This window comes from Pongo pygmaeus, chromosome 2 (genome assembly GCF_028885625.2).
Source record: "Pongo pygmaeus isolate AG05252 chromosome 2, NHGRI_mPonPyg2-v2.0_pri, whole genome shotgun sequence".
In the NCBI taxonomy this organism is placed as follows: Eukaryota; Metazoa; Chordata; class Mammalia; order Primates; family Hominidae; genus Pongo; species Pongo pygmaeus.
In genome coordinates, this window is record NC_085930.1 from 66,621,350 (window position 1) to 66,644,392 (window position 23,043).

General features: G+C 44.7%; 1 protein-coding gene across 3 annotated transcripts in view; it reads right to left on the minus strand.

Moving 5' to 3' along the window:
- Window positions 1-1,117: 1,117 nt before the first annotated feature.
- The window catches only part of HRH1 (histamine receptor H1), a 126,618-nt gene continuing 104,692 nt past the window's right edge, over window positions 1,118-23,043 (minus strand). For all 3 annotated transcript variants that reach the window (XM_063661722.1, XM_054481321.2, XM_054481320.2), the window contains one exon: window positions 1,118-4,888. In XM_063661722.1, the coding sequence (XP_063517792.1) occupies window positions 3,390-4,853 (1,464 nt within the window). In that variant the 5' untranslated portion in view covers window positions 4,854-4,888 and the 3' untranslated portion in view covers window positions 1,118-3,389. The remainder of the gene's footprint in view (window positions 4,889-23,043) is intronic.

The window sequence follows — 23,043 nt, forward strand, 5'->3', positions numbered from 1 at the left end:
CAAATTGAACATTTTTCAATGTGCTGCCATGAGAAAAACCAAAACCACTTACGGCAACTTCACAACCATTGTAGGAAAACGTGATTAGAAACCTCATCCAATATGAATTGTATTAAACTTTGTGAATAGTTACAAAGAAGCCAATGTTTGGTAAATTGGTAAATTGGGCAATTGGTCATTTGAAGAACTGGCTTGAAGTTAATCAGCCTTAAGCCCATGAAAACAATCCTGAAGGAGTTTCTGGGTCTGCAAGGTTCTTACTTAATGATCAAGGTCCCTATGACAGCGTTCTCTTATGAGGTGCTTATTTTAGTATTTAGGGAAGAAGGCCTCACTTCATCTGGATTTTGTGTAAGCCATCAGCCACTGATGGGCTGGGGCTTTCTTAGTGAGCTGGGGCTGAGATTTCTGTATTATAGTCTGTTGTCTTTTATACATTCAAAAATTAATTTCCATCGTTCAGACAGGAGTAGGAAGAGCAGATTGATAAAGTGGAAAGGAAGCACATTCCAGAATCAGACCTTGGAGCAGTTCCTCAATCTCTCTGGGCCTCAGTTTGCCTATTTGTAAAGATGGAAATCTCCCTCATGAAGTTGTTGTAAAGGCAACATTACATAACGGCAACAATACCATTAGATAACATTAGATAAAACACAAAGCCTGGCACATGATATGTGCTCAGCATGTTTTAAAAATGCATAGGAGTACCCTCTGTATACCAGACACTATACAAGCACTAGAGACACTGTATACAATAATGCATAGAGCTTGTTCCTTAGACTCTGGTAATTTATATTTATTGACCATTTCTTGTTCTTGTCAGACTCAAATCCAGGTCTCTTTGACCCAGAAGCAGAGCTCACAATCAGTTCTCTCCACTAGTTGCCTTGATTGTTCATGATAAATAATGGACACTTAGCTACTTGTCTGTGTGAAGTGCTCTTTTTGAGTGTTCTTTGGTCCTGAGGGACCCTGAGGAGCAACTCTCTCACAGGGAGGTCTTCTGAACAATGGTTTCTGACCTGGAAACAGACCAGCTGCAGCTTCTGAAACCGGGATTAAAGTCTCCTAAACTCCCCCCGTTTTGAACAAGAAGTTTGGGGGATGCAAAGCAGAGTGAGAATGAAGCTTTTTATAAAAAGTAAATCCTTTTGAAAAGACACTTACAAATGTGACGAGAAACCAAAGAGAAACCCCATATCAAACTTTGTTAACATTTGATGGTACATTTCAATACATCTTCTTAGTCCAAGAGACTTAGAAAGGTAGAAATAAATAAATCACATACAGTATGCTTTTAAACATCTTTTTTTTTTTTTTTTGAAACGGAGTCTCGCTCTGTCGCCCAGGCTGGAGTGCAGTGGCACCATCTCGGCTCACTGCAAGCTCCGCCTCCCGGGTTCACGCCATTCTCCTGCCTCAGCCTCTGGAGTAGCTGGGATTATAGGCGGCTGGCCACCACGCCCGGCTAATTTTTTTCTATTTTTGGTAGAGACGGGGTTTCATGGTGTTAACCGGGATGGTCTCGATCTCCTGACCTCGTGATCCGCCTGCCTCGGCCTCCCAAAGTGCTGGGATTACAGGTGTGAGCCACCACGCCCAGCCTAAACATCATATTTTAGGTAGGTAAAAATATCTCATTTTAACAGATCATGCAAAGAGGAACACAAAATACAAAATATCAGCTTGTACAGGCACTCCATTTGCTATACATATTATAGTTTAGCATCAAGTTTTAAAATATAAATAACAACCAGATTGCAACATAAACACCAAGTAAAACTATATGTTCCTACGTCTTTACTAGTTTTTGCTTAACAGGTATGGCTATGAAAGATTACAATGACTTTTTGACAAACACAACAGAACTCACAGATAAAAATGCACTTGGTTCCTTCAAAGCATCACCTTCTGTAGGTGCACAGGAACTCCATGTCAGCTGTTCGTCTACTCAACATTATTTTGAGCTGCCACCACTCTTGGGAATACTGTGTATGTGTATCTGTGCACACTTAAGGGGGCACATTGTTAAAATATTGTATTTATTTATGTTTTTTGGGACAGAGTCTTGCTCTGTTGCCCAGGCTGGAGTGCAGTGGCGTGATCTTGGCTCACTGCAACCTCCACCTCCCGGGTTCAAGCGATTCTCGTGCCTCGGCCTCCCAAGTAACTGGGACTACAGGCATGCCCCACCATGCCCAGATAATTTTTGTATTTTTAGTAGAGACAAGGTTTCTCCATATTGGCCAGACTGGTCTTGAACTCCTGGCCTCAAATGATCTGCCCACCTCGGCCTCCCAACATGCTGGGATTCTAGGCTTGAGCTACCACGCCTGGCCAAAAGGGCACATTTTTGCCTTTCGGAGAAAATATGCTACAATAAGCTGAAACCCCAGAGGATTTGTATTCTAACTTTCTCATGTAACTAGCTGTGTGGCCTTGGGTACCTCTCTCACCTTGCTGAACCTCAATTTGCTCCTCTGCAAACTAGAGTTAGAAAATTACCCTCCTGTGGGATGTTGTGGGGCTTAAATGAGATAAACCTAGTACAGCCCTCAAAAATATGGCATTCTGCCCCCATTCCTTTTAATTTTTAACGTGCAACCATTCAAAAATATTTCATTTCTCTTTCTTTTGAAGACGGCTTTTGCCACCACTTTTTTTAACAGCCAAAGGAAATTTGGGGTTAAAGACGATGGGTGTGCAAGCTGCATAATTTTCTATCCACTCTAAACATGTTTGAGTAAGAAATAATAAGGCAGAATTTCCAGGGTGGTTCAGACACTGGTCCTGGAGAAAGCTGTAAAAGAGGCTCAGAAGAGAAGTTTTCTGAGAAGGGGTAGCCCCTGTGGAACAGCTGTCATGCCTCTCAAGGTGACCCCTGGAAGGGGACAGCAACTATTCGCATGGATAAAGTCTCTGCACAGTTATACAGCTCCATTCCAGGAGGGCTCAAGAGTTCTTTTCAATTCTCCAGTGGAACCCTAGCCACGTGTCCCTTCAGTTGTCAATCATTTGACTCGGAAAGCTTGAATTACAATGAGTCTGAGGCTCCCATAGTTCCTGAGGGGCAGGAGAGTTCCACCCAGGTCTGATTCTCTCTCTCTTTTATTTTCATTATTTTTTCTTTTTGAACCCAGTTACAAGAAACAGGTCTGATTTTCTTGCAAAGATTCTGCTTCCTCCTCAAAGTTCAATCTCTCTGCTGATCACCGCCATCTGCTGTTCTTCTATGGTGCCTAAGAACTTTCCAAACTACCGAGCCCCTAAGACTGTGGTTTGGATTCCAGAAAGCCCAGGAGCCTGCCTGGCAACACACAGGCCTTCGTCCTCTATTTCTTTGTTGGACATCATAAGGATCATTTTGTTGCATCCCCTCAGAGCCTCCCTTAGGAGCGAATATGCAGAATTCTCTTGAATGTCTTCTTGAAGTTCTCATTGCACAAGGGGTAGATGAGGGGGTTCAGTGTGGAGTTGATGTAGCCCAGCCAGATGGTGAACATGTGCAAATGTTCATTGCAACAGTTCTTGCAGAAGGCAATGACCATGAAGAAGATGAAATAAGGGATCCAGCAGAGGATGAAGGCTGCCATGATAAAACCCAACTGTTTGGCGGCCTTCCTTTCGCGGTTCATGTGCAACCCAGATACATACTGTCTCGAATGCGAGCGGAGCCTCTTCCAAGTAAACTTGATGTAATCCAGGCCTGTGTTAGACCCACTCCTCAATTTGCCTTTGCCTGGTGCTGTCTCTGTGGTGGTATCTGAGTCTGTTCGAGAGAAGGACTGGCTATCACCTAACATCTGATCCTCTGATATCTCGCTGGCCCCATGTGTGTTCAGGCCCTGCTCATCTGTCTTGAGCTGGCCATGGCTCTGGTTGATGGCTACATAGTCCCTGCTACTCCCCTCTGCCACAGTCTGCATCTGCACAATATCAAGTGGAAAGCAGTGGAGTTTGTCCACTTCTCCATCGTCCTCTTGGCTGAAGACAACTGGGGATTTCATCTCCTTGGGGGTTTGGGATGGTGACTTCAAGACAGATCCACCACCAGCATCTTTTGGCTTCCTTTTCAGAACCTCCCAGGGAGACTCCTTCCCCGGTTTCTTCGCATCCCCCTTGGGGTTCTCTGGCCTCAGCTTAATTTCTGAGAAGGAAGGGAGGGACCCATTGATGAGCTCCCGGTGCTGGCAGTGTTTTTGTACGGCCTTGTAGATCTTGGCATAGAACCAGAGCATGAGCAAGGTGGGCAGGTAGAAGTTGATGATGGCAGTCATGACCTTGAACCAGGTGACATCATAGAAGTCTGTCTCACACTTGTCCTCTCGGCGCACCGAGATCTGCTGCCTGAAGTGATTCCACCCTAGAATGGGAATAACCCACAGAAAAGAGAGAAACCAGGCCCCCAAAATGGTGGCCGAGGCTCGGGTCTTGGTACGATACTTGAGGTACCTGAGGGGCTGCTGGACAGAGCGGTAGCGATCAATGCACAGGATGAAGACACTGAAAATGGATGCTGTGCTGGCCACATAGTCCATGGAAAGCCAAAAGAGGCAGAGAGGACGGCCCAGTGACCACTTGGACATGAGCAGGTAGAGGATGTTCATAGGCATGACGACGGCACCCACGATCAGGTCCGCCACCGAGAGGCTGACGATGTACAGGTTCCCCACAGTGTGGAGCTTCCGCTCACTCCGTACAGCATACAGCACCAGCAGGTTGAGCCCTACTGTGACCAAGGAGATGGTGCTCAGGACCACCACCAGGGGCATCAGCTGGGGGCTGGCCATAGTGGTCTTGTTGCCCTCACACATCTTGTCTTCTAAGAGGCAGGAGGAATTGGGGAGGCTCATTGGCACAAGAGCAGCCGCCAGTTATGACTCACTCCCTGGGAGAAAAGAGAGAAAAAGTAAGGTCAGAGACTTGGGTGATGAGTGGCCACTTAGTAGCATGATGTTCATCAGACTGGAGTTGTATGCTGTTAAGGGTGACAGACACTGCTGGTTACCTACTCAACAGCCATGTCCCCTTTTCCTTATTCATGCATTCATTCGCTCACTTAACAACTATTTATTGAATTCCTGTCACTCTTCTAGGTGTTGAGGATATAGCTGTGAACAAAACAGACAAAAATGTTTGCCCTTATGGAATGTGCATTCTAATGAGAGAGTTGGGCAGAACAAAGACAAATAAGGAGTTTGTAGAAATCTAATTCTGCACATGTTCTGGGAAGGTGGGCTGCATCCTCATGTGTCTAAGCGGAATATGGCAATCTAGTTCCTCTTTATAGTGGCAGATAGACAAGTGACCATGAGATACCACCATGGCCAAGGAATAGGATGAGGATGTCAAACAGCAGAGGTGGAGTTTTTAGGAACGTTCTTCCTCTCTGACAAATGAGCAAAACAAGAAAAATTGTTGTTGCTCACTTGCCTCTTTCTTCCTGACAGGATGTGAGGAAGTGATGTCTGAGGCCATGAGAGTCATCTTGGGACCATTGGGAAGGCCAAAAAAATGCCAGCCTAGGGCCTTGCTGTCACAAAGCTGCTGAGCCAACTCTGGAATCTTCTTCTCCCAGACTTATTATTATGGGAATTAATTAAATGGGCTTTGTTTTGCTTTGCTTTTTTTTTTTTTTTTTGCTTACATCACTGTTGTGGGAGTTCTTACTTGCAGCTAAAACCATCCCTAACTGATACGGAGGAGGTTATAAGGGGACATACCAGAGGCACATAAAGCATGAAATAAATCTAGCATATCTTTTTAGAGGAAAATTCTGGAGTGAGAAGGGGATTATGTTATTTGGAAAAGCGTATTTGTTATTTTACTTTTCTATTTGAAAAACAAACAATTTTTTTAAATTACATAAATCATGCCAAGTAATATGTAACAAGACCCTTGCTAGTAGGCTGGAAATGGTGGCTCATACCCATAATCCCAGCATTTTGGGAGTCTGAGGTGGGAGGATTGCTTGAGGGCAAGAGTTAAAGGTGGAATGATCACTTGAGGCCAAGAGTTGCAGCCTGGGCAACACAGTGGAATCCTGTCTTTACAATGAAATTTTAAAAAAATTGTCCCAGTGTGATGGCACACACCTATAGTCCTAGCTACTCAGGAGGCTGCAGTCAGCTATGATCACATCACTGAACTCCAGCTTGGGTAATAGGGCAAGATCCTGTATCTGAAAAACAAAAACAAAAACCCTTTGCTACTAAGGCTCTACTGAAAACGGACTGTATCCTCTGTTATTGGTGATCCTCAAGTCGGGTGGTTGGGTGAAAGTAAGTATTAAATCTTCTGGAAGGAGTTTTTAAGATTTTTTTTTTTTTTTTTGAGATGGAGTCTCACTCTGTCACCCAGACTGGAGTGCAATGGCACCATCTCAGCTCACTACAATCTCCAGCTCCCAAATTCAAGCGATTCTCCTGCCTCAGCCTCCCGAGTAGCTGGGATTACAGGAGTGTGCCACCACACCCGGTTTTTTTTTTTGTATTTTTTTAGTAGAGACGGGGTTTCACCATGTTGGTCAGACTGGACTTGAACTCCTGACCTCAGGTGATCCACCCACCCTGGACTCCCAAAGTGCTGGGATTACAGGCATGAGGCACCACGCCCAGCCTTTTTTTTTTTTTTTTTTTTTTTTTTTAAAGACAGAGTCTCACTCTGTCGCCCAGGCTGGAGTGCAGTGGCACCATCTCAGCTCACTGCAACCTCTGCCTTCTGGGTTCAAGTGATTCTCATGCCTTAGCCTCCCGAGTAGCTGCAATTACAGGCACCCATTACCACGTCCAGCTAATTTTTGTATTTTTAGTAGAGAAGGGGTTTCACCATGTTGGTCAGGCTGATCTTGAACTCCTGACCTCAGATGATCCGCCCACCTTGGCCTCCCAAAGTGCTGGGATTACAGGTGCGAGCCACTGCGCCTGGCCAAGTTTTTAGATTTTCATATTCATCAAAAAGTGGTGAGTTTAAAGAAAACTGATAAACACTAATAAATAGTAAATTTCTCTCAATAATTTAGCAAAAAGAAATTATTTTTACATTAAGACAAAGCCAGATAAGTTCTTGAGTAGAAGGCTAAATTAATTAATTAATTAATTTATTTATTTATTTATTTATGTAGAGACGGAGTCTCGCTCTGTCACCAGACGAGTGCAATGGCGCGATCTCGGTTCACTGCAACCTCTGCCTCCCAGGTTCAAGTGATTCTCTTGCCTCAGCCTCCTGAGTAGCTGGGATTACATGCGCCCACCACCACGCCCAGCTAATTTTTGTATTTTTAGTAGAGACGGGGTTTCACCATATCAGCCAGGATCCTCTTGATCTGACCTCATAATCCGCCCGCCTCAGCCTCCCAAAGTGCTGGGATTACAGGCGTGAGCCACCGTGCCTGGCCTGTAGAAGGCTAAATTTATATAATTTTTTCAGATAAAAATCAAAACCCCAAGGTGTCTGATACTTGTGGAAGGAACTTTTTAAATGTCTTTGTTGGAAAAACCCCATTTTGGGCAGCACTGATTTTGCCCAAGCTCTACCATTTATTTTCTCAGTGATCTCTTGGCCTCCATCTTCTCATGTGTCATATGGGTAGGGTGGGGTAGACAATCTCTAAAGACTTTTCCAGATCTCTTTCTTACAGCGGTATTTTTTGATGTCCTCCAGCTCTGAGCTGCCAATCAAAGCAATCCTCTGATTGCTGATGGGGCCTCCTCTGACTTCTTCAAAAGCATCACTGTCTCCTTGGGTGACCCAAAGTCCTGCCCTGTGCTCCTGTCACTCTGTGCTGTCGGCCTCAGGGATCTCATCCTCTCACTTCCCTACCCCTCAGCCATCACCTCCTATGAGGACAACACTCAAACCCACAGCTCCAGCCTGTATTTTTCTCCATTCCCACATCTAATACCTTGCAGCTTCACCTTCTGCCCTGATCAAGTCCAAACCCTGTGGAATTGTCCACAGCCACTTCTGGAAGGAAGAAAGTAGGCTGTGAAAGGAAAATAACTTGGGGCCCCAAAATCACTAAGCTAAAGGGAAAAGTCAAGCTGGGAACTGCTTAGGGCAAACCTGCCTCCCATTCTATTTGAAGTCATCCCTCTGCTCACTGAGATAAATGCATATCTGATTGCCTCTTTTGGACAGGCTAATCAGAAACTCAAAAGAACGCAACCATCTGTCTCTTATCTACCTAAGACCTGGAAGCCTCCTCCCAGCTTCCAGTTGTCCTGCCTTTCCCAGACCTAAGGAATGTTCATCTTGCATATATTGATTGATGTCTCATGTCTCCCTAGAATGTATAAAACCAAATTATGCTCTGACCACCTTGGGCACATCGTCAGGACCTCCTGTTGCTGTGTCATGGGCGTGCGTCCTCAACCTTGGCAAAATAAACTTTCCAAATTAACTGAGACCTGTCTCAGATTTTCGGGGTTCATAAGGCTTAAGGAAGTATTGTCTCAGGGATTTTTATTTTTTACTGTTTTGCTCGGAAGGAAGCAGGAAGTAGTTCCCCTAAACACTTCCCCAGCTTGGCATTCTCAAGGTGGCTCTCAGCTCCCTGGCTTCCAGAGGTGTCTCCTTTTTCTCTGTTCCTCATTGTCTCGCACATAGAGGGGAGAGAAACCGTTTTTTATTTTACATTATTTTTTATTTTTTAATTTTAATTTTAATTTGAGACAGAGTTTCACTCTCGTTGCCCAAGCTGGAGTGCAATGGCGCAATCTCAGCTCACTGCAACCTCCTGTCAGAGATGATAAATTCCTCTTCAAAAAGCTTTAGCTCCCTTTTCTTTGTTTCTTAAGACCAACTTCCTTGTACTTCCTTGTCTCCTAGCTACCTGTTCTGTAAACAGCCTTCCTGCCTTTGCCGTGCCCAGACAAGTCCAGATATGCCTTCCCACCTAGTAACGGACAGTCCCTCTTCCTTCCCACCTAATAGACCTTATTCAATTTTAAACCTTAGCCAATCGAGTTAGCTTAGATTGTGAGGTCCAACCCCAGCCAATGGGGAAAGGACACAGAAGTGCTAGGAACTGCATTAGGGATTAAAAACCCCTGCCCTACCCTGCTTGGTGTGCTCTTGCGATTGTGACTGGCACAAGCTGCACCCTTCTGCAGAAGTAAATTTGCCTTGCTGAGGAATTTTCTGCCTATGTGCTGTTTTTCTTTGTGACACCAGGCACTTGTTTCTAACAAATTTTGGGGGTTCGTCTGGGATTCCCATTCTCCTCCAGGGAGGGTCTCAGATCATCTCTCGTGAGAAGATGCAGCCCGCTGCTTTGCTGCGGTGGCCTCAAGGGTAAGGGATCTAGACCCACCTGGTGTGATGAATAGACTTGGACTCTAGCAATGCAGGAAGAAAAGGCAGACAGATACTGTGGCGACCAGGTAACTCTGTGCACAGACCAAGGTAAGAAAAACCTTGGGGGCAGTGAAGTATTTTCTTGGTGGTCAGGACATCCTGGAGGTTGAAAATGTGTGAGTAAGATGCACAATTGAGTGCAGAGCAAATGCAGAGTCCGGATCTGGTTCTGTAGTCACCTCATATAGCTTAAAGGCAGCTTGCCTGTTGTGGGGTTTATACCAAACTGCCTATGCTAAGAGGGACTTGAAAATTCCCACAAGAGAAGCAGATGGAGAAGGATAAAGCAAAAGCTGAAGAGTGTGAAAAATCTCTAGTAGGAGAGGTTGAGCCCCACAGACTCGCTAGGGTGCAAGAAATCTCTAGTAAGAGAAGGTCGGGTGCAGTGGCTCACGCCTGTAATCCCAGCATTTTGGGAGACAGAGGCAGGTGGATCACAAGGTCAGGAGTTTGAGACCAGCCTGGTTAACACGGTGAAACCCTGTCTCTACTAAAAATACAAAAAAATTAGCCGGGTGTGGTGGCGGGTGCCTGTAGTCCCAGCTACTCGGGAGGCTGAGGCAGGAGAATGGCATCAACCCAGGTGGCGGAGCTTGCAGTGAGCCGAGATCGCGCCACTGTACTCCAGCCTGGGTGACAGAGGGAGACTCTGTCTCAAAAAAAAAAAAAAAAAAAAAAAATCTCTAGTAAGAGAGATTGAGCCTCACGGACTCAGGGAAAAACTCTTTCTCCAGGATGGGAAATACAGCAAGTAAGAAAAAAGATAGGAAATGTCATGATCATGATAATATCCTCTCTGATAGTCCCCTAGGCCTAACATTAGAATATTGGAAGGATAATGGAAGGACCAAACACAAGAAAAAGCAGCAAATGATAAAATACTGCTGTTTTGTTTGGACTGAAGAACCTTCCTCTCCCCCAAGCAGCTGCCACCACAGACCCTTCCCCTAACCCTAAAAAAGGAGCTTAAACCACTCTTAGATGACCCTTATGGAGTGGCAGATCAAATTGATCAGTTTTAGGACCCCAGTTATATACTTTAGACGAGTTAATGTCTATCTTTGGCATCTTATTCTCAGAAGAAAGGAGCATGATACACAGGGCCGCTATGACCATTTGGGAATGTGAACACCCTCCCGGTCAGAACATTCCAGCGGCTGAACATAATTCCCAGCCCAGGATCCTCAATGGGATAACAACAATATAGCCCATCGAGGAAATATGAGAGACCTTAGGGAGATGGTAATAAAAGGAATTTGAGAATCAGTGCCCTGCACCCAAAATCTTACCAAGGCCTTTAATATAAAACAGGGAAAAGATGAGGGACCGATAGAATTTTTAGAAAGGCTTAAAGAGCAAATGAGAAAAATATGCTGGCCTAGAATCAGAAGACCCCCTTGGACAAGGAATGTTAAAGCTTCACTTTGTCACCAATAGCTGGCCAGATATTACTAAGAAATCACAGAACAAATGTTTCAAATGTGGAAAAATAGGTCACTTTAAAAGACAATGTCCCAAATGAGAAAAAGAAGAAAAAGTCATCCCACTTATGGCTTTTGAAGACTAGGGAAGTCAGGGGCTCTATCTTTTTATCTTGAGTCCCACCAAGAGCCCTTGGTAAATTTAGAAGTGGGACCTAAACCTGAGCTTATTACGAGTCAGAAGCAGCTCACTCCTCAGTTTGTTATCTTCCATCTAGTGTAACTTGTTCACAAGAAAAACTTTTTATCTCTGGGGTAAAAGGAGAAGGATTTAGAGCGAAAATCTTAGAGGAGACAAAAGTGAAATGTAAAAACTGGTCAGCTAGTAGCAAATTTCTGTTAATTCCAGAAGTAGGGACAAATCTATTAGGAAGTGATTTAATACTAAAATTAGGCTTAGGCCTCCAAATCAATCACGTAAAATTCCTTCCCCTCCCCTCCCTAATCTTGCTCACCACCGCAGACGAAGAACACATTTATCCCGAGGTATGGTCAAAAGATGGGATCAAGAAAAGTTACAGATTTCTCTGATTCATGTTAAATTTAAAACCCCTGGGGAAGTAGTAAAGAGAAAGCAATACCCTATTCCTTTAGAAGCCAGGGTAAATTTAAAACCTGTAATTGAAGGTCTTCTCCATGGTGGGCTTCTTAAATCCTGTATGTCTCCCTGTAACACTCCAATACTGCCTTTAAAGAAGCCAGACGGGTCATACTGGTTAGTGCAAGACCTTAGAGCTATTAATCAGATAGTACAGTAATAGATTTAAATGATGCCTTCTGGGCTTGTCCATTAGCAGAGGGCAGCCAGGACCTATTTGTCTTTGAGTGGGAAGACCCTCACTCCGGTTGAAAACAGCAATACTGATGGACAGTCTTACCCCAGGGGTTTATGGAGTCTCCAAATTTACTTAGTCAAATATTAGAACAAGTCCTAGAGAAATTTTCCCTGCCCTTGTGCATATGCCCCCTCCAGTACATGGATGATCTTCTAATTTCAGGAGATGATAGAAAAGAAGTAGCAGCCTTCTCAACCCATGTCTTAAATTTTCTGTGGGATGAAGAGTCAACGGTCTTGAAAAACAAACTCCAATTTGTAGAACCTGAAGTAAAATATTTAGGGCATTTAATTAGCAAAGGCAAACGGAAAATTGGGCTTGAACGGATTGAAGGAGGATTAGTCAGATACTGTCATCTATGGATAGACTCTTGTGCCCTAGAAACAAAACTCTCATACAAAAAGCTCACACAAGACGAGCCAGACCCCATCATTTGGCAATTACCAGAAATCCAACAGGTGGAAAGGTTAAAACATCTATTAGTAACTGCCCCTGTCCTAGCTTTACCCTCCTTAAGCAGCCATTCCATCTTTTTGTCAATGTAAACAAGGGCGTAGCCTTGGGAGTACTTACCCAAAATCACGGAGGCCACTCGCAACCCGTAGGCTTCCTGTCAAAAATTCTTAACCCAGTAACCCACGGATGGCCCAAATGCATTCAATCTGCAGCGGCAACTACTTTGCTAACAGAAGAAAGTAGAAAAATAACTTTTGGAGGAAACCCCATTGTGAGCACACCTCACCAGGTCAGAACTATCCTAAATCAGAAGGCAGAAAGATTGCTTACTGACTCAAGAATTTTAAAATACAAGGCTATCTTGTTAGAAAAAGATGATTTAATCCTAACTACTGCTGATTCACTTAACCCTGCTGCCTTCTTAACAGGAAATTCAAACCCAGAAAAAAACCCATGCCCCAGACCAGAAGAACTTGGGCATAGATGTTTAGATAAACTCCCTTTCAAACCGGAAGACATCTTTTTGTAGATGGTTCTTCTCAAGTAATAAAAGGGAAAAGGCATAACAGGTACTCAGTAGTAGATGGAGACACTCTACCTAATGACTGGTCTGAGCAAACATGTGAGTTGTTTACACTAAATCAAGCCTTAAAATTTCTGCAAAACCAGGAAGGAACTATTTATACTGACTCCAAGTATGCCTTTGGAGTAGTCCACACCTTTGGGAAAATTTGGGCAGAGCAAGGCCTTATTAACGGTAAAGGCCAAAACAGTCCATAGAGACTTGATAATCCAAGTACTAGAGAACTTACAGCCGCCAGAAGAGACAGCAGTTGTTCATGTTCCAGGTCACTAGAAGAATCTTTCCTTTGAGAGCCGAGGGAATAATCTAGCTGACCAAGTGGCCAAACAAGTTGCCTCTTCTCAAGCAGCACCCATTTTCCACCTAACCCCTTATCTTCCCCCTCTGGCTGCAGTCCCTATTTTCTCCCGCAGACAGGAAGAAAAGTTAAAAGAAATAGGAGCCAAAGAAAGCCACGAGGGAAAATGGGTACAACCAGACAAGAGGGAAATGCTGTCTAGGCCCTTCATGCCAGAGACATTGTCACAGCGACATCAAGGAACTCACTGGGGCCCCCAAGCTATGTGTGATGCAGTCCTCAGAGTTTATGGATGCATAGGAATTTATACCCTTGCTAGACAAGTTGCAGATAGTTTCATAGTGCACAGAAAAACCAACAAACAACCTAAAGAAAATGGGAATACCACATGCCGTGCATCCATCCTCATTAGGGAGAGTAGAAAGGCCTATTGCCCTGTTGAGAGTCCGAACTGCTCCCTGAAAAAACATAGGTCTACCCCGTTATGAGATGCTTTTTGGATTGCCTTATCTACATTCTACTACTGATCTTCCCACATTTGAAACAAAAGATCAGTTTCTTAGAAACTATGTATTAGGTCTGTCTTCTACCCTTTCCTCCCTCAGGACTCAAGGCCTCCTAGCACAAACTCCACCCATTGAATTACCAGTTCATCAACACCAGCCTGGAGATCACATCCTTATCAGAAGTTGGAAAGAGGGAAAGCTCCAACCCACTTGGGAAGGACCTTACCTAGTGCTCCTCACAACTGAGACAGCAGTCCGGACCGTTGAGAGAGGATGGACGCATCATACCCGAGTACCCCTCTCCAAAGTACCTACCCCCGACAAAGTAACGTTAAAGAGAAAAGCGGCCGGGCGTGGTGGCTGACGCCTGTAATCCCAGCACTTTGGGAGGCCGAGGCGGACGGATCACGAGGTCAGGAGATCGTGACCATCCTGGCTAATACGATGAAACCCTGTCTCCACTAAAAATTCAAAAAAAATTAGCCGGGCGTGGTGGCGGGCGCCTGTAGTCCCAGCTACTCGGGAGGCTGAGGCAGGAGAATGATGTGAACCCGAGAGGCGGAGCTTGCAGTGAGCGGAGATCGAGCCACTGCACTCCAGCCTGGGCGACAGAGCGAGACTCCGTCTCAGAAAAAAAAAAAGACAGAAAAGCTTAATCTGCCTCTTCCTCCTTTTCCTCTTTACCCCAGCTACCCCACATCTTATTATTAATGTTACTAAGTCTAACTCACCTCAAACTATCACTTTCAATGCTTGTCTTGTTATACCCTGTGGAGATCTGCAGGGTCAAAGACAACTCTACTTCAGAAAAGTATCTTTGTCCTTCCTGGCTCTCCTCAGACTGGAAATCCGTTAACCGGGATCAATTAGTCTGGGAAGATTTTAACGGAGATTCCGTTAATTGGGAATCTTGTCCTCCTAAAGCAGAGCCTAAGCATCTCTGCCATAGTTGGTCCAATGTTCTATTGACCACCAAAAACCAGGGATGGACTGCCACAACGAGTAGTTGTATATTCCTGAAACCATACATTGGTTTCACTAAAGGGAGTACTCCTCCCAATTGCCAATATAACCAGTGTAATCCTGTACAAATTTCCATTACTATCCCACCTTCCCAAGGTTCTTACCCTTCCTTGAGTCGTTTTTATGGTATAGGAGCAGAAGTCTCATGGACAGACCCTACAGGATATATTTCGAAATGTGCTTCATCGCTCCTCCACCTCCTTCACCCCCTCCTTCCTCTCCTCCTAAACCCTCTTCTTTTTTTTTTTTTTCTTTTTTTTTTGAGACAGAGTCTCATTTTGTTGCCCAGGCTGGAGTGCAGTGGCACAATCTCAGCTCCCTGCAAGCTCCGCCTCCCGAGTTCACGCCATTCTCCTGCCTCAGCCTCCCGAGTAGCTGGGACTACAGGCGTCTGCCACCACGCCCAGCTAATTTTTTTTTTTTTATTTTTAGTAGAGACGAGGTTTCACTGTTGTTATCCAGGATGGTCTCGATCTCCCGACCTCGTGATCCACCTGCCTCAGCCTCCCAAAGTGTTGGGATTACAGGTGTGAGCCACTGTGCCCGGCCCTAAACCCTCTTCTAACCAAATCTTTTCTCACTTCATACCCAATGATAAAACTAAAGTTGCCATTATAGAAGTTAAAGATTTAAAGCAAACTCTAGCTATTGAAACAGGATGTCAAGATCCAAATGCCTGGTTGGAAGGGATTAACTATTCCATCCGCAAGCTAAATAAAAGCGACTGTTAGGCTTGTGCGACAGGTAGGCCAGAAACCCAAATTGTCCCCTTCCCGCTTGGATGGTCATCTGACCAACGAGGCATGAGCTGTGTGACAGCTCTCTTCCAGAACCCCACAGCCTGGTGTAATGAGTCATGCAAGATTCTTCCACTGCTCTTCCCTGAAGTCAAAAGCCCTGCAGGTCAGCCCCTGAGGGCCATCCAGCCTGCAGCCCCTGATGTTAACTTCACCTCTTGCCTTTCATGGCAGGGGGAGAAGTTAGCATTCCTTGGAGACCTAACAGGGTGCAGTGAAATCAAGCCTTTTCAAGAGCTTACCAATCAGTATGCCCTTGTTCATTCCGGAGCAGATGTGTGGTGATATTGTGGGGGACTATTGTTGGGTACTCTGCCAAGTACCTGGAGCAGCACTTGTGCTGTAATTCAGTTGGCTATCCCTTTCACCTTGGCATTTCATCGACCAAGAAAGCTGAAGACAGAATATCGTAAAAAGAGAGATGTCCCTCATGGATCCTTTGATCCTCATGTTTATATAGATGCTATCGGAGTACCACTAGGGGTACCAGATGAATTCAAAGCCCAAAATCAAACAGCTGCAGGATTCAAATTTATATTGTTCTGGTGGTCAACTGTAAAACAAGAATGTAGCTTGAATAAATTATATCTATTATAATCAACAACACTTTGTTAATTTTACTGGAGATGCAATTAAAGGAACAGTTGAACAATTAGGCCTTACCAGCCAAATGGCCTGGGAAAAACAGAATAGCCCTTGACGTGATATTAGCTGAAAAAGGGAGGGGTTTGTGTCATGATTGGAGTCCAATGTTGTACTTTTATTCCTAATAACACCACCCCCGATGCAACAATAACAAAAGCCTTACAAGGCCTTATCTCCTTATCAAATAAATGAGTTAGCTAAAAATTCTAGAATAGATGACCCCTTTACAACCCTCATGGAGAAATGGTTCGGGAAATGGAAAGGAATTATGACCTCAATATTCACCTCCCTTATAATCGTTACAGGTGTGCTCATTCTTGTAGGATGCTGTATCATACCCTGTATTTGTGGTTTAGTGCAAAGACTTATAGAAACAGCGCTCACCAAAACCTCCCTTAGTTCCCCCCCACCTTATTCAGATAAACTCTTCCTTCTTGACACCCAAGAAGAACAACAGAGCCTAGATATGCTAAGGCATTTTGAAGAGGAAAAACTATAAAATCAAGAGGGGGAAATTGTCAGAGATGATAAATTCTTCTTCAGAAAGCTTTAGTTCCCTGTTCTTTGTTTCTTAGACCAACTTCCTTATACTTCCTTGTCTCCTAGCTACCTGTTCTGTAAACAACCTTCCCGCCTTTGCCACGCCCAGACAAATCCACATATGCCTTCCCACCTAGTAACGGACAGTCCCTCTTCCTTCCCGCCTAATAGACCCTATTCAATTTTAAACCTTAGCCAATTGAATCAGCTTAGATTGGGAGGTCCAACCTTAGCCAATGAGGAAAGGACACAGAAGTGCTAGGAACTGCATTAAGGATAAAAACCCCTGCCCTACCCTGCTCAATGTGCTCTTGCGATCGTGACTGATGCAAGCTGCACCCTCCTGCAGAAGGAAATTTGCCTTGCTGAGGAATTTTCTGCCTGCGTGCTGTTTTTCTTCACGGCACCAGGCACTTGTTTCTAACACTCTGCCTCCTGGGTTCAAGCAATTCTCCTGCCTCGGCCTCCCAAGTAGCTGGGATTACAGGCATGCACCACCACACCTGGCTAATTTTGTATTTTTAGTAGAGATGGTGTTTCACCATATTGGTTAGGCTGGTCTCGAACTCCTGACCTCAGTGATCCACCTGCCTCAGCCTCCCAAAGTACTAGGATTACAAGTGTGAGCCACTGTGCCCGTTGGAGAAAACATTTTTTAAAAATTATGTATACACTATTTATCATCTAACAATTATATTTGACAGAAAATGATTCAAGCAATCCTCCCACCTCAGCCTCCTGAGTAGCTGGAGGGACCACAGGCACGCACCACCATGCCTGGGTAATTTTTTGTATTTTCTGTAGAGAGAGGGTCTCACTGTATTGCCCAGGCTGGTCTCAAACTCCTGGGCTCAAGCCATCTGCCCTCCTAAGCCTCCCAAAGTGCTGGGATTACAGGTGTGTGAGTTACCGTGCCCAGCCATGATTTGTTTTTATTAAAAAGAATCTGTATTTTTCCTTTTTGTTTAAAGAAAGAAAAGTTATGATTGAATTGACATCACCAAACTAAAAATTACTGTAGCATTTTAAACATTTAGCGGTGAAATCTAACAATGTCTCCAACGTACTGTGAAATCAATAAACAAATAGCTTGAATGGATAGTTCTGGTCAGTGAGATGACTAATGTAAGGTGCTTTTCCCTCTCTCGGGGACCTGCATTCTGAAAAATCTGGTCCCTGAGGTTTTCCTTGCATAAATTTCAAAGAAAAGTCCGATACTATGGCCAAGAGTGTGGGAGATATTTGGGGACATGGATCCCATGTCACTACATGTCACTCAGGAGACCCTGCTGGGTCTGAGGTGCCCTCTCTGAGGATAAAGCCATGCTTATGAAAACAGTGCTGGACAGAGGGTGTGCTCTGGGCAGAGAGAATAAAAGCTAGAGGAGCCATGTGAGATGAGGGCTTGTCTGCAAGGAAGGCGGTCACCTGTAGGTCCTCCCTAGCTCTGTGTCCTCAGAGTAGCAGCCTAGGGAGAGCTCTAGAGGCAGAAGCTGAGTCCTCACCCTTGCTCTGCTGCTTGCTGGGCTGTATGAGTGTGTGTGAATGTGTGAGTGAATGTGTATGTGCATGTGTGTTTGTGTGTGTGAGTGTGAATGTGTGTGATTGTGTGTGAGAGTCTGTGTGTGTATGTGTGAGTGTGTGAATGTGTGTATGAGTGTGAGTGTATGTATGTATATGTCTAAGTGTGTGTGTGGTTTTTGAGTACAGGAGTGTGTGTATGAGTGTGTATGAGTGAGTGTGTGTGTATGTGTGAGTGTGTAAGAATGTGTGTGAGCATGTGCACCTTGAGTAAACAGTTTGGGGTGCCAGTTTACTCACCTTTAAAGTAGAGAGAATAGTAAGCCCTCCTGCCTGGGCCATTGGGAGGATCAACTGAGACAGTGGAGTGGGAAAGCTCTGCAATTATTTGGTAAAAAGCAGAAATGGACTCTTATTCTCTAAGAGTGTACAAGCAAACCATCATTTTTGAATTAAGGCAATGACTCCATTCTGAAACCATTAGGTGGGGAGGGGCTTTTACTAGAGTGATTACAGTCTAATTCCATCAAGCCCATGTGCCAGCAAACAACCCAGTCAGCGCTCCTTGCACATCCTGCGACACCAATGTGGGCAGCTGAAACAGTAAGGAGCCAAGCTTCTCACACATCAGTTACTAAATGCCCGCAAGCCCAAGAGGCATATCTGGGCAGAGAGGAGGAAACTGTCAGCTCAAGCTCAGGAGGTGAAGCAGCTTACTCAAGGTCACACAGCTGGGAAGTGGTTGCTAAGTTAAGATTTGAACCTAGGTCTATCTAACTCAGGGTTTCTCTATTTTTTTTTTAGATGACGTCTCATTCTGTCACCTAGGCTAGAGTGCAGTGGCATGATCTCGGCTCCCTGCAACCTCTGCCTCCCGGGTTCAAGTGATTCCCCTGCCTCGGCCTCCTGAGTGCCTGGGACTACAGGTGTGCAGCACCATACCCGGCTAATTTTTGTATTTTTAGTAGAGACAGGGTTTTGCTATGTTGGCCAGGCTGGTCTCAAACTCCAGGCCTCAAGTGATCCGCCGGCCTCGGTCTCCCAAAGTGCTGGGATTACAGGCATGAGCCACCGCACCTGGCCCTAACTCAGGGTTTCTTAACCTTGGTCCTACCATTGACATTTGGGCTGCATGACTCTTCATTGTGGGGAGCTGTCCTGTGCACTGGGTGACGACATTTAGCATTATCCCTAGCCTCCACTCACTTGATGCCAGTAGCTGCGAGCCCCCAGTCATGACAACCCAAAATGTTACCAGACACTGCCAGGTATCCCCTGGGGGACACAACCACTGATCTAACTGAAGAACATGCACCCTGAACTACTACACTCCATTGCCAACCCAAGAGTGCAGCTTTCAGCTCAAAGTAAGGCAGAACTTTCTAAAAAAGATGTTATCCAACAATGCAACAAGTTACCTTGAGAAAGGCAGTAAGCTCCCCAACATGGGAAGCATGGAAGAAGAGGCAACCTGGATCTGATTCCAAATTAGAAATACTCCAAACTTTCTCAAGGGCAATGCAATTATTTACCTAAATAAAGCTCAGCAACATTGGTTTTAGATAAAGCACCTAGTACAGTGTCTGGCATACATGAGGTGCTCAATTAATAGCAGTGGTTGTGTTTTCTTCCATTTCTTGGTGAGCACCACCATCCTGTACCTGGCCCATTCAGGATCAGAGGACTCATCCTTGACCTTTCCTTGTTTTTCACTGTGGTGGAAGCTGCTAATAGTCTCCTCTCATGTCTAAGACTAGAACTCTGCTTCCCAGCTGAGTATACAGCTGCCTGGAATAGAAACTACATTTCCCAGACTCCTTTGTAGCTGGGTGTGACCATGTGACTAAATTCCAACGGGATGTAAATGCAAGTGTTGTTTGCAACTTCCAGAAAACAGCCTTAAAATAAAGGTGTGTACTTTTCTTTGGCCTTTTATTCTTCTAGCTGGCTGGAATGTGGATATAATGAGTAGTGCTTAAACAGCCATCTTGGGACCATAAGGAAAAGCCACACAATTAGGAAAGTGAAGCAGCCATCGGGACAGACTTGAGGTCCCTGATGATCATGGGGCTGCCATATCAGCTAGGACTGCCCACCTCTGGACCTCACGTCTATTTCATGGAAGCCATTATTAGCTAGTGTTTTCTATCACATACAGCCAACTCGAATCCTAATTGATACACTGTCCCTGACTTCAAGGAGTTGATAAATTAGCATGCGAAGAAATACACAAGATAAACAGCATCAAAACAATTAAATTAAAAACCCTAGAATGCAGCTGGGACAAACGTGGTGACTGGCGTAAGATCAAGGCAGGTAGCTGGACAGCAGAGGGAAGAACTGCCTCTCTCAAGGCAAAATGCGGATGTCAGAAAGGACATCAGAGAAGAAGTGATATGCAAGCTAGGCTTTGAAGGATGGGTGGAATTTCGCCAGCAGGAAGAAAGAGGTATTTAAGGCTCAGTAGAAGAAAGACTCAAAGTACACAGCTGAGTTTGAGGAATTGGGAGAAGTCATTGGAAGTGCCTGGAGCACAGAACGATGAGTCTGGAAGCACATGCTGGGGCCAAGGTGTAAGTAAGCTCCTGTACACGTTGATGCCATTCCCCTGCCTGGAACATTCTTTTGCCTTGAAACTCTTACTTGTTCCTTTCTCTTGGTATCCTCAACTTCTAACATGCCTCTCTTATATCAACTTTCTTGTGGGATTATCATTCTTTAGCTTATTCTCCTCCAACTAAATGGGGAGCAACTCCAGGGCATGGAGGATGTCCACTATTTCTGTCTCTGAAGTGCAACACCATGGGGACGTCCCATTCGCTGACAGCAGGGACCCTGCATTTTCGTTTGCCGTCATTTCTCCTGAGCCTGGCACCAGGCTGGCACATGATAGGTGCTCAACAGAGGTTTACTGGATGAGCCCTGAAAAAATGAGACCCAGGGTCGGGCGCAGTGGCTCACACCTGTAATCCCAGCACTTTGGGAGGCCAAGGCAGGTGGATTGCCTGAGGTCAGGAGTTTGAGACCAGCCTAGCCAACATGGCGAAACCCCATCTCCACTAAAAATACAAAAATTAGCCAGGCGTGGTGGCAGGCACCTGTAGTCCCAGCTACTGGGGAGGCTGAGGCAGGAGACTCACTTGAACCCAGGAGGCAGAGGTTGCAGTGAGCCAAGATCATGCCACTGCACTCCAGCCTGGTGACAGAGCGAGATTCCATCTAAAAAAAAAAAAAAAAAAAAAGGAAAGGAAAAAAAAGAGAGACCCAAACCAACATAGAGCAGCAGAAGCTAGGGGAGATGTACTAAATGCAGAAAGTGTAAGCATAATTTTCAAAAGGAAGTTCAGACTTACTGAAGTTTGAGGTAGGATTTATCCCATTGACGAATATTGTACCATACCTTTTGGTCCACTTTTCTACTTTTCCCTGAACACTTTAAAGTTAAAAATTTATCTCATGGTAATCTAAAATGTAAATAAAGATCTATGCACAAAGATGCTCATTGCAACATTATTTATGATAGGAAACAGAGGGAAATGAGCTGGCATTTGGGAACTAAATGTATCTTGAGGTAGTGTGTCCGGAGTTGGTTCCTTCCGGCGGGTTCCTGGTCTCGCTGACTTCAAGAATGGAGACGCAGACCTTTGCAGTGAGTGTTACAGCTTTTTTTTTTTTTTTTTTTTTTTTTTTTGAGACGGAGTCTTGCTCTGTTACCCAGGCTGGAGTGAAGTGGCGTGATCTTGGCTACTGCAAGCTCTGCCTTCCAGGTTCACACCATTCTCCTGACTCAGCCTCCCCAAATATCTGGTACTATAGGCACCCGCCACCACGGCCGGCTAATTTTTTGAATTTTTAGTACAGACGGGGTTTCACCATGTTAGCCAGGATGGTCTTGATCTCCTGACCTCCTGATCCGCCTGCCTCGGCCTCCCAAAGTGCTGGGATTACAGGCATGAGCCACCGCGCCCGGCCAAGTGTTAGAGCTCTTAAAGATGGCAAGGACCCAAAGAGTGAGCAGCAACATTTATTGTGAAGAGCGAAAGAAGAAAGCTTCCACAGCCTAGAAGGTGACCCAAGCGGATTGCCTCTGCTAGCTGGGATGACCAGCTTTTATTCCCTTATTTGTCCCCTCCCATGTTCTGTTTTGTTTTTGTCCTATCAGAGTGTCCTTTTTTCAGTCGTCCCCACTATTGGCTACTTTTAGACTCCTGCTGATTGGTGTGTTTTAGAGAGTGCAGACTGGTGCATTTTACGGAGTGCTGATTGGTGCATTTTAGAGAGCACTGATTGGTGCATTTTACAATCCCCTTGCTAGCTACAGAGCGCTGATTGGTGCATTTTACACTCCTAGCTACAGAGTGCTGATTGATGCACTTTACAATCCTCTTGTAAGACAGAAAAGTTCTCCAAATTCCCACTCCATCCAGGAAGTCCAGCTGGCTTCACCTCTCAGTAGCTACAGAATAGAATATCATTGGGCCCTTGATAATCACTACAGAGCACCAGCAATCAGGTGGTAAAATACTTATGATGAAATTACATTTATAGAAGACGTGGTTTATTTGTACAGGACAATGTCAATTCTGTTAACTAACAGGCTTCTATCCAGGGTGAATCTTTGTTATGTTACATCAACCATGGTTTTCTCTGGGTACTGGATGATATTTATTATATTTGGTATTTCTCAGGATTTCAACAATGAGATTGTCTTCATTTTATAAAAGGGACAATAAGAGCTAACTGCATTCATTTTGAAAAAAATAAAACAAAATATAGATTCCTTCAATAAAAAAATAAAAATAAAGAAACGTTTTCCACATGCTTAGCACATCTTTTATTTTCTCTAGTACAAAGTGAGAGTTTGGGAATCCTTTCTTGATTCATTCTAAACTGCCTCACCTGCTACTCCCCAGTCCAAACTGCTCTATCCTCTTCCTCATTTGTAGGCTGGTTATTCTAGTCAAGTAAGTCAGAACATTAATTTCTTGTATCTAATTCTG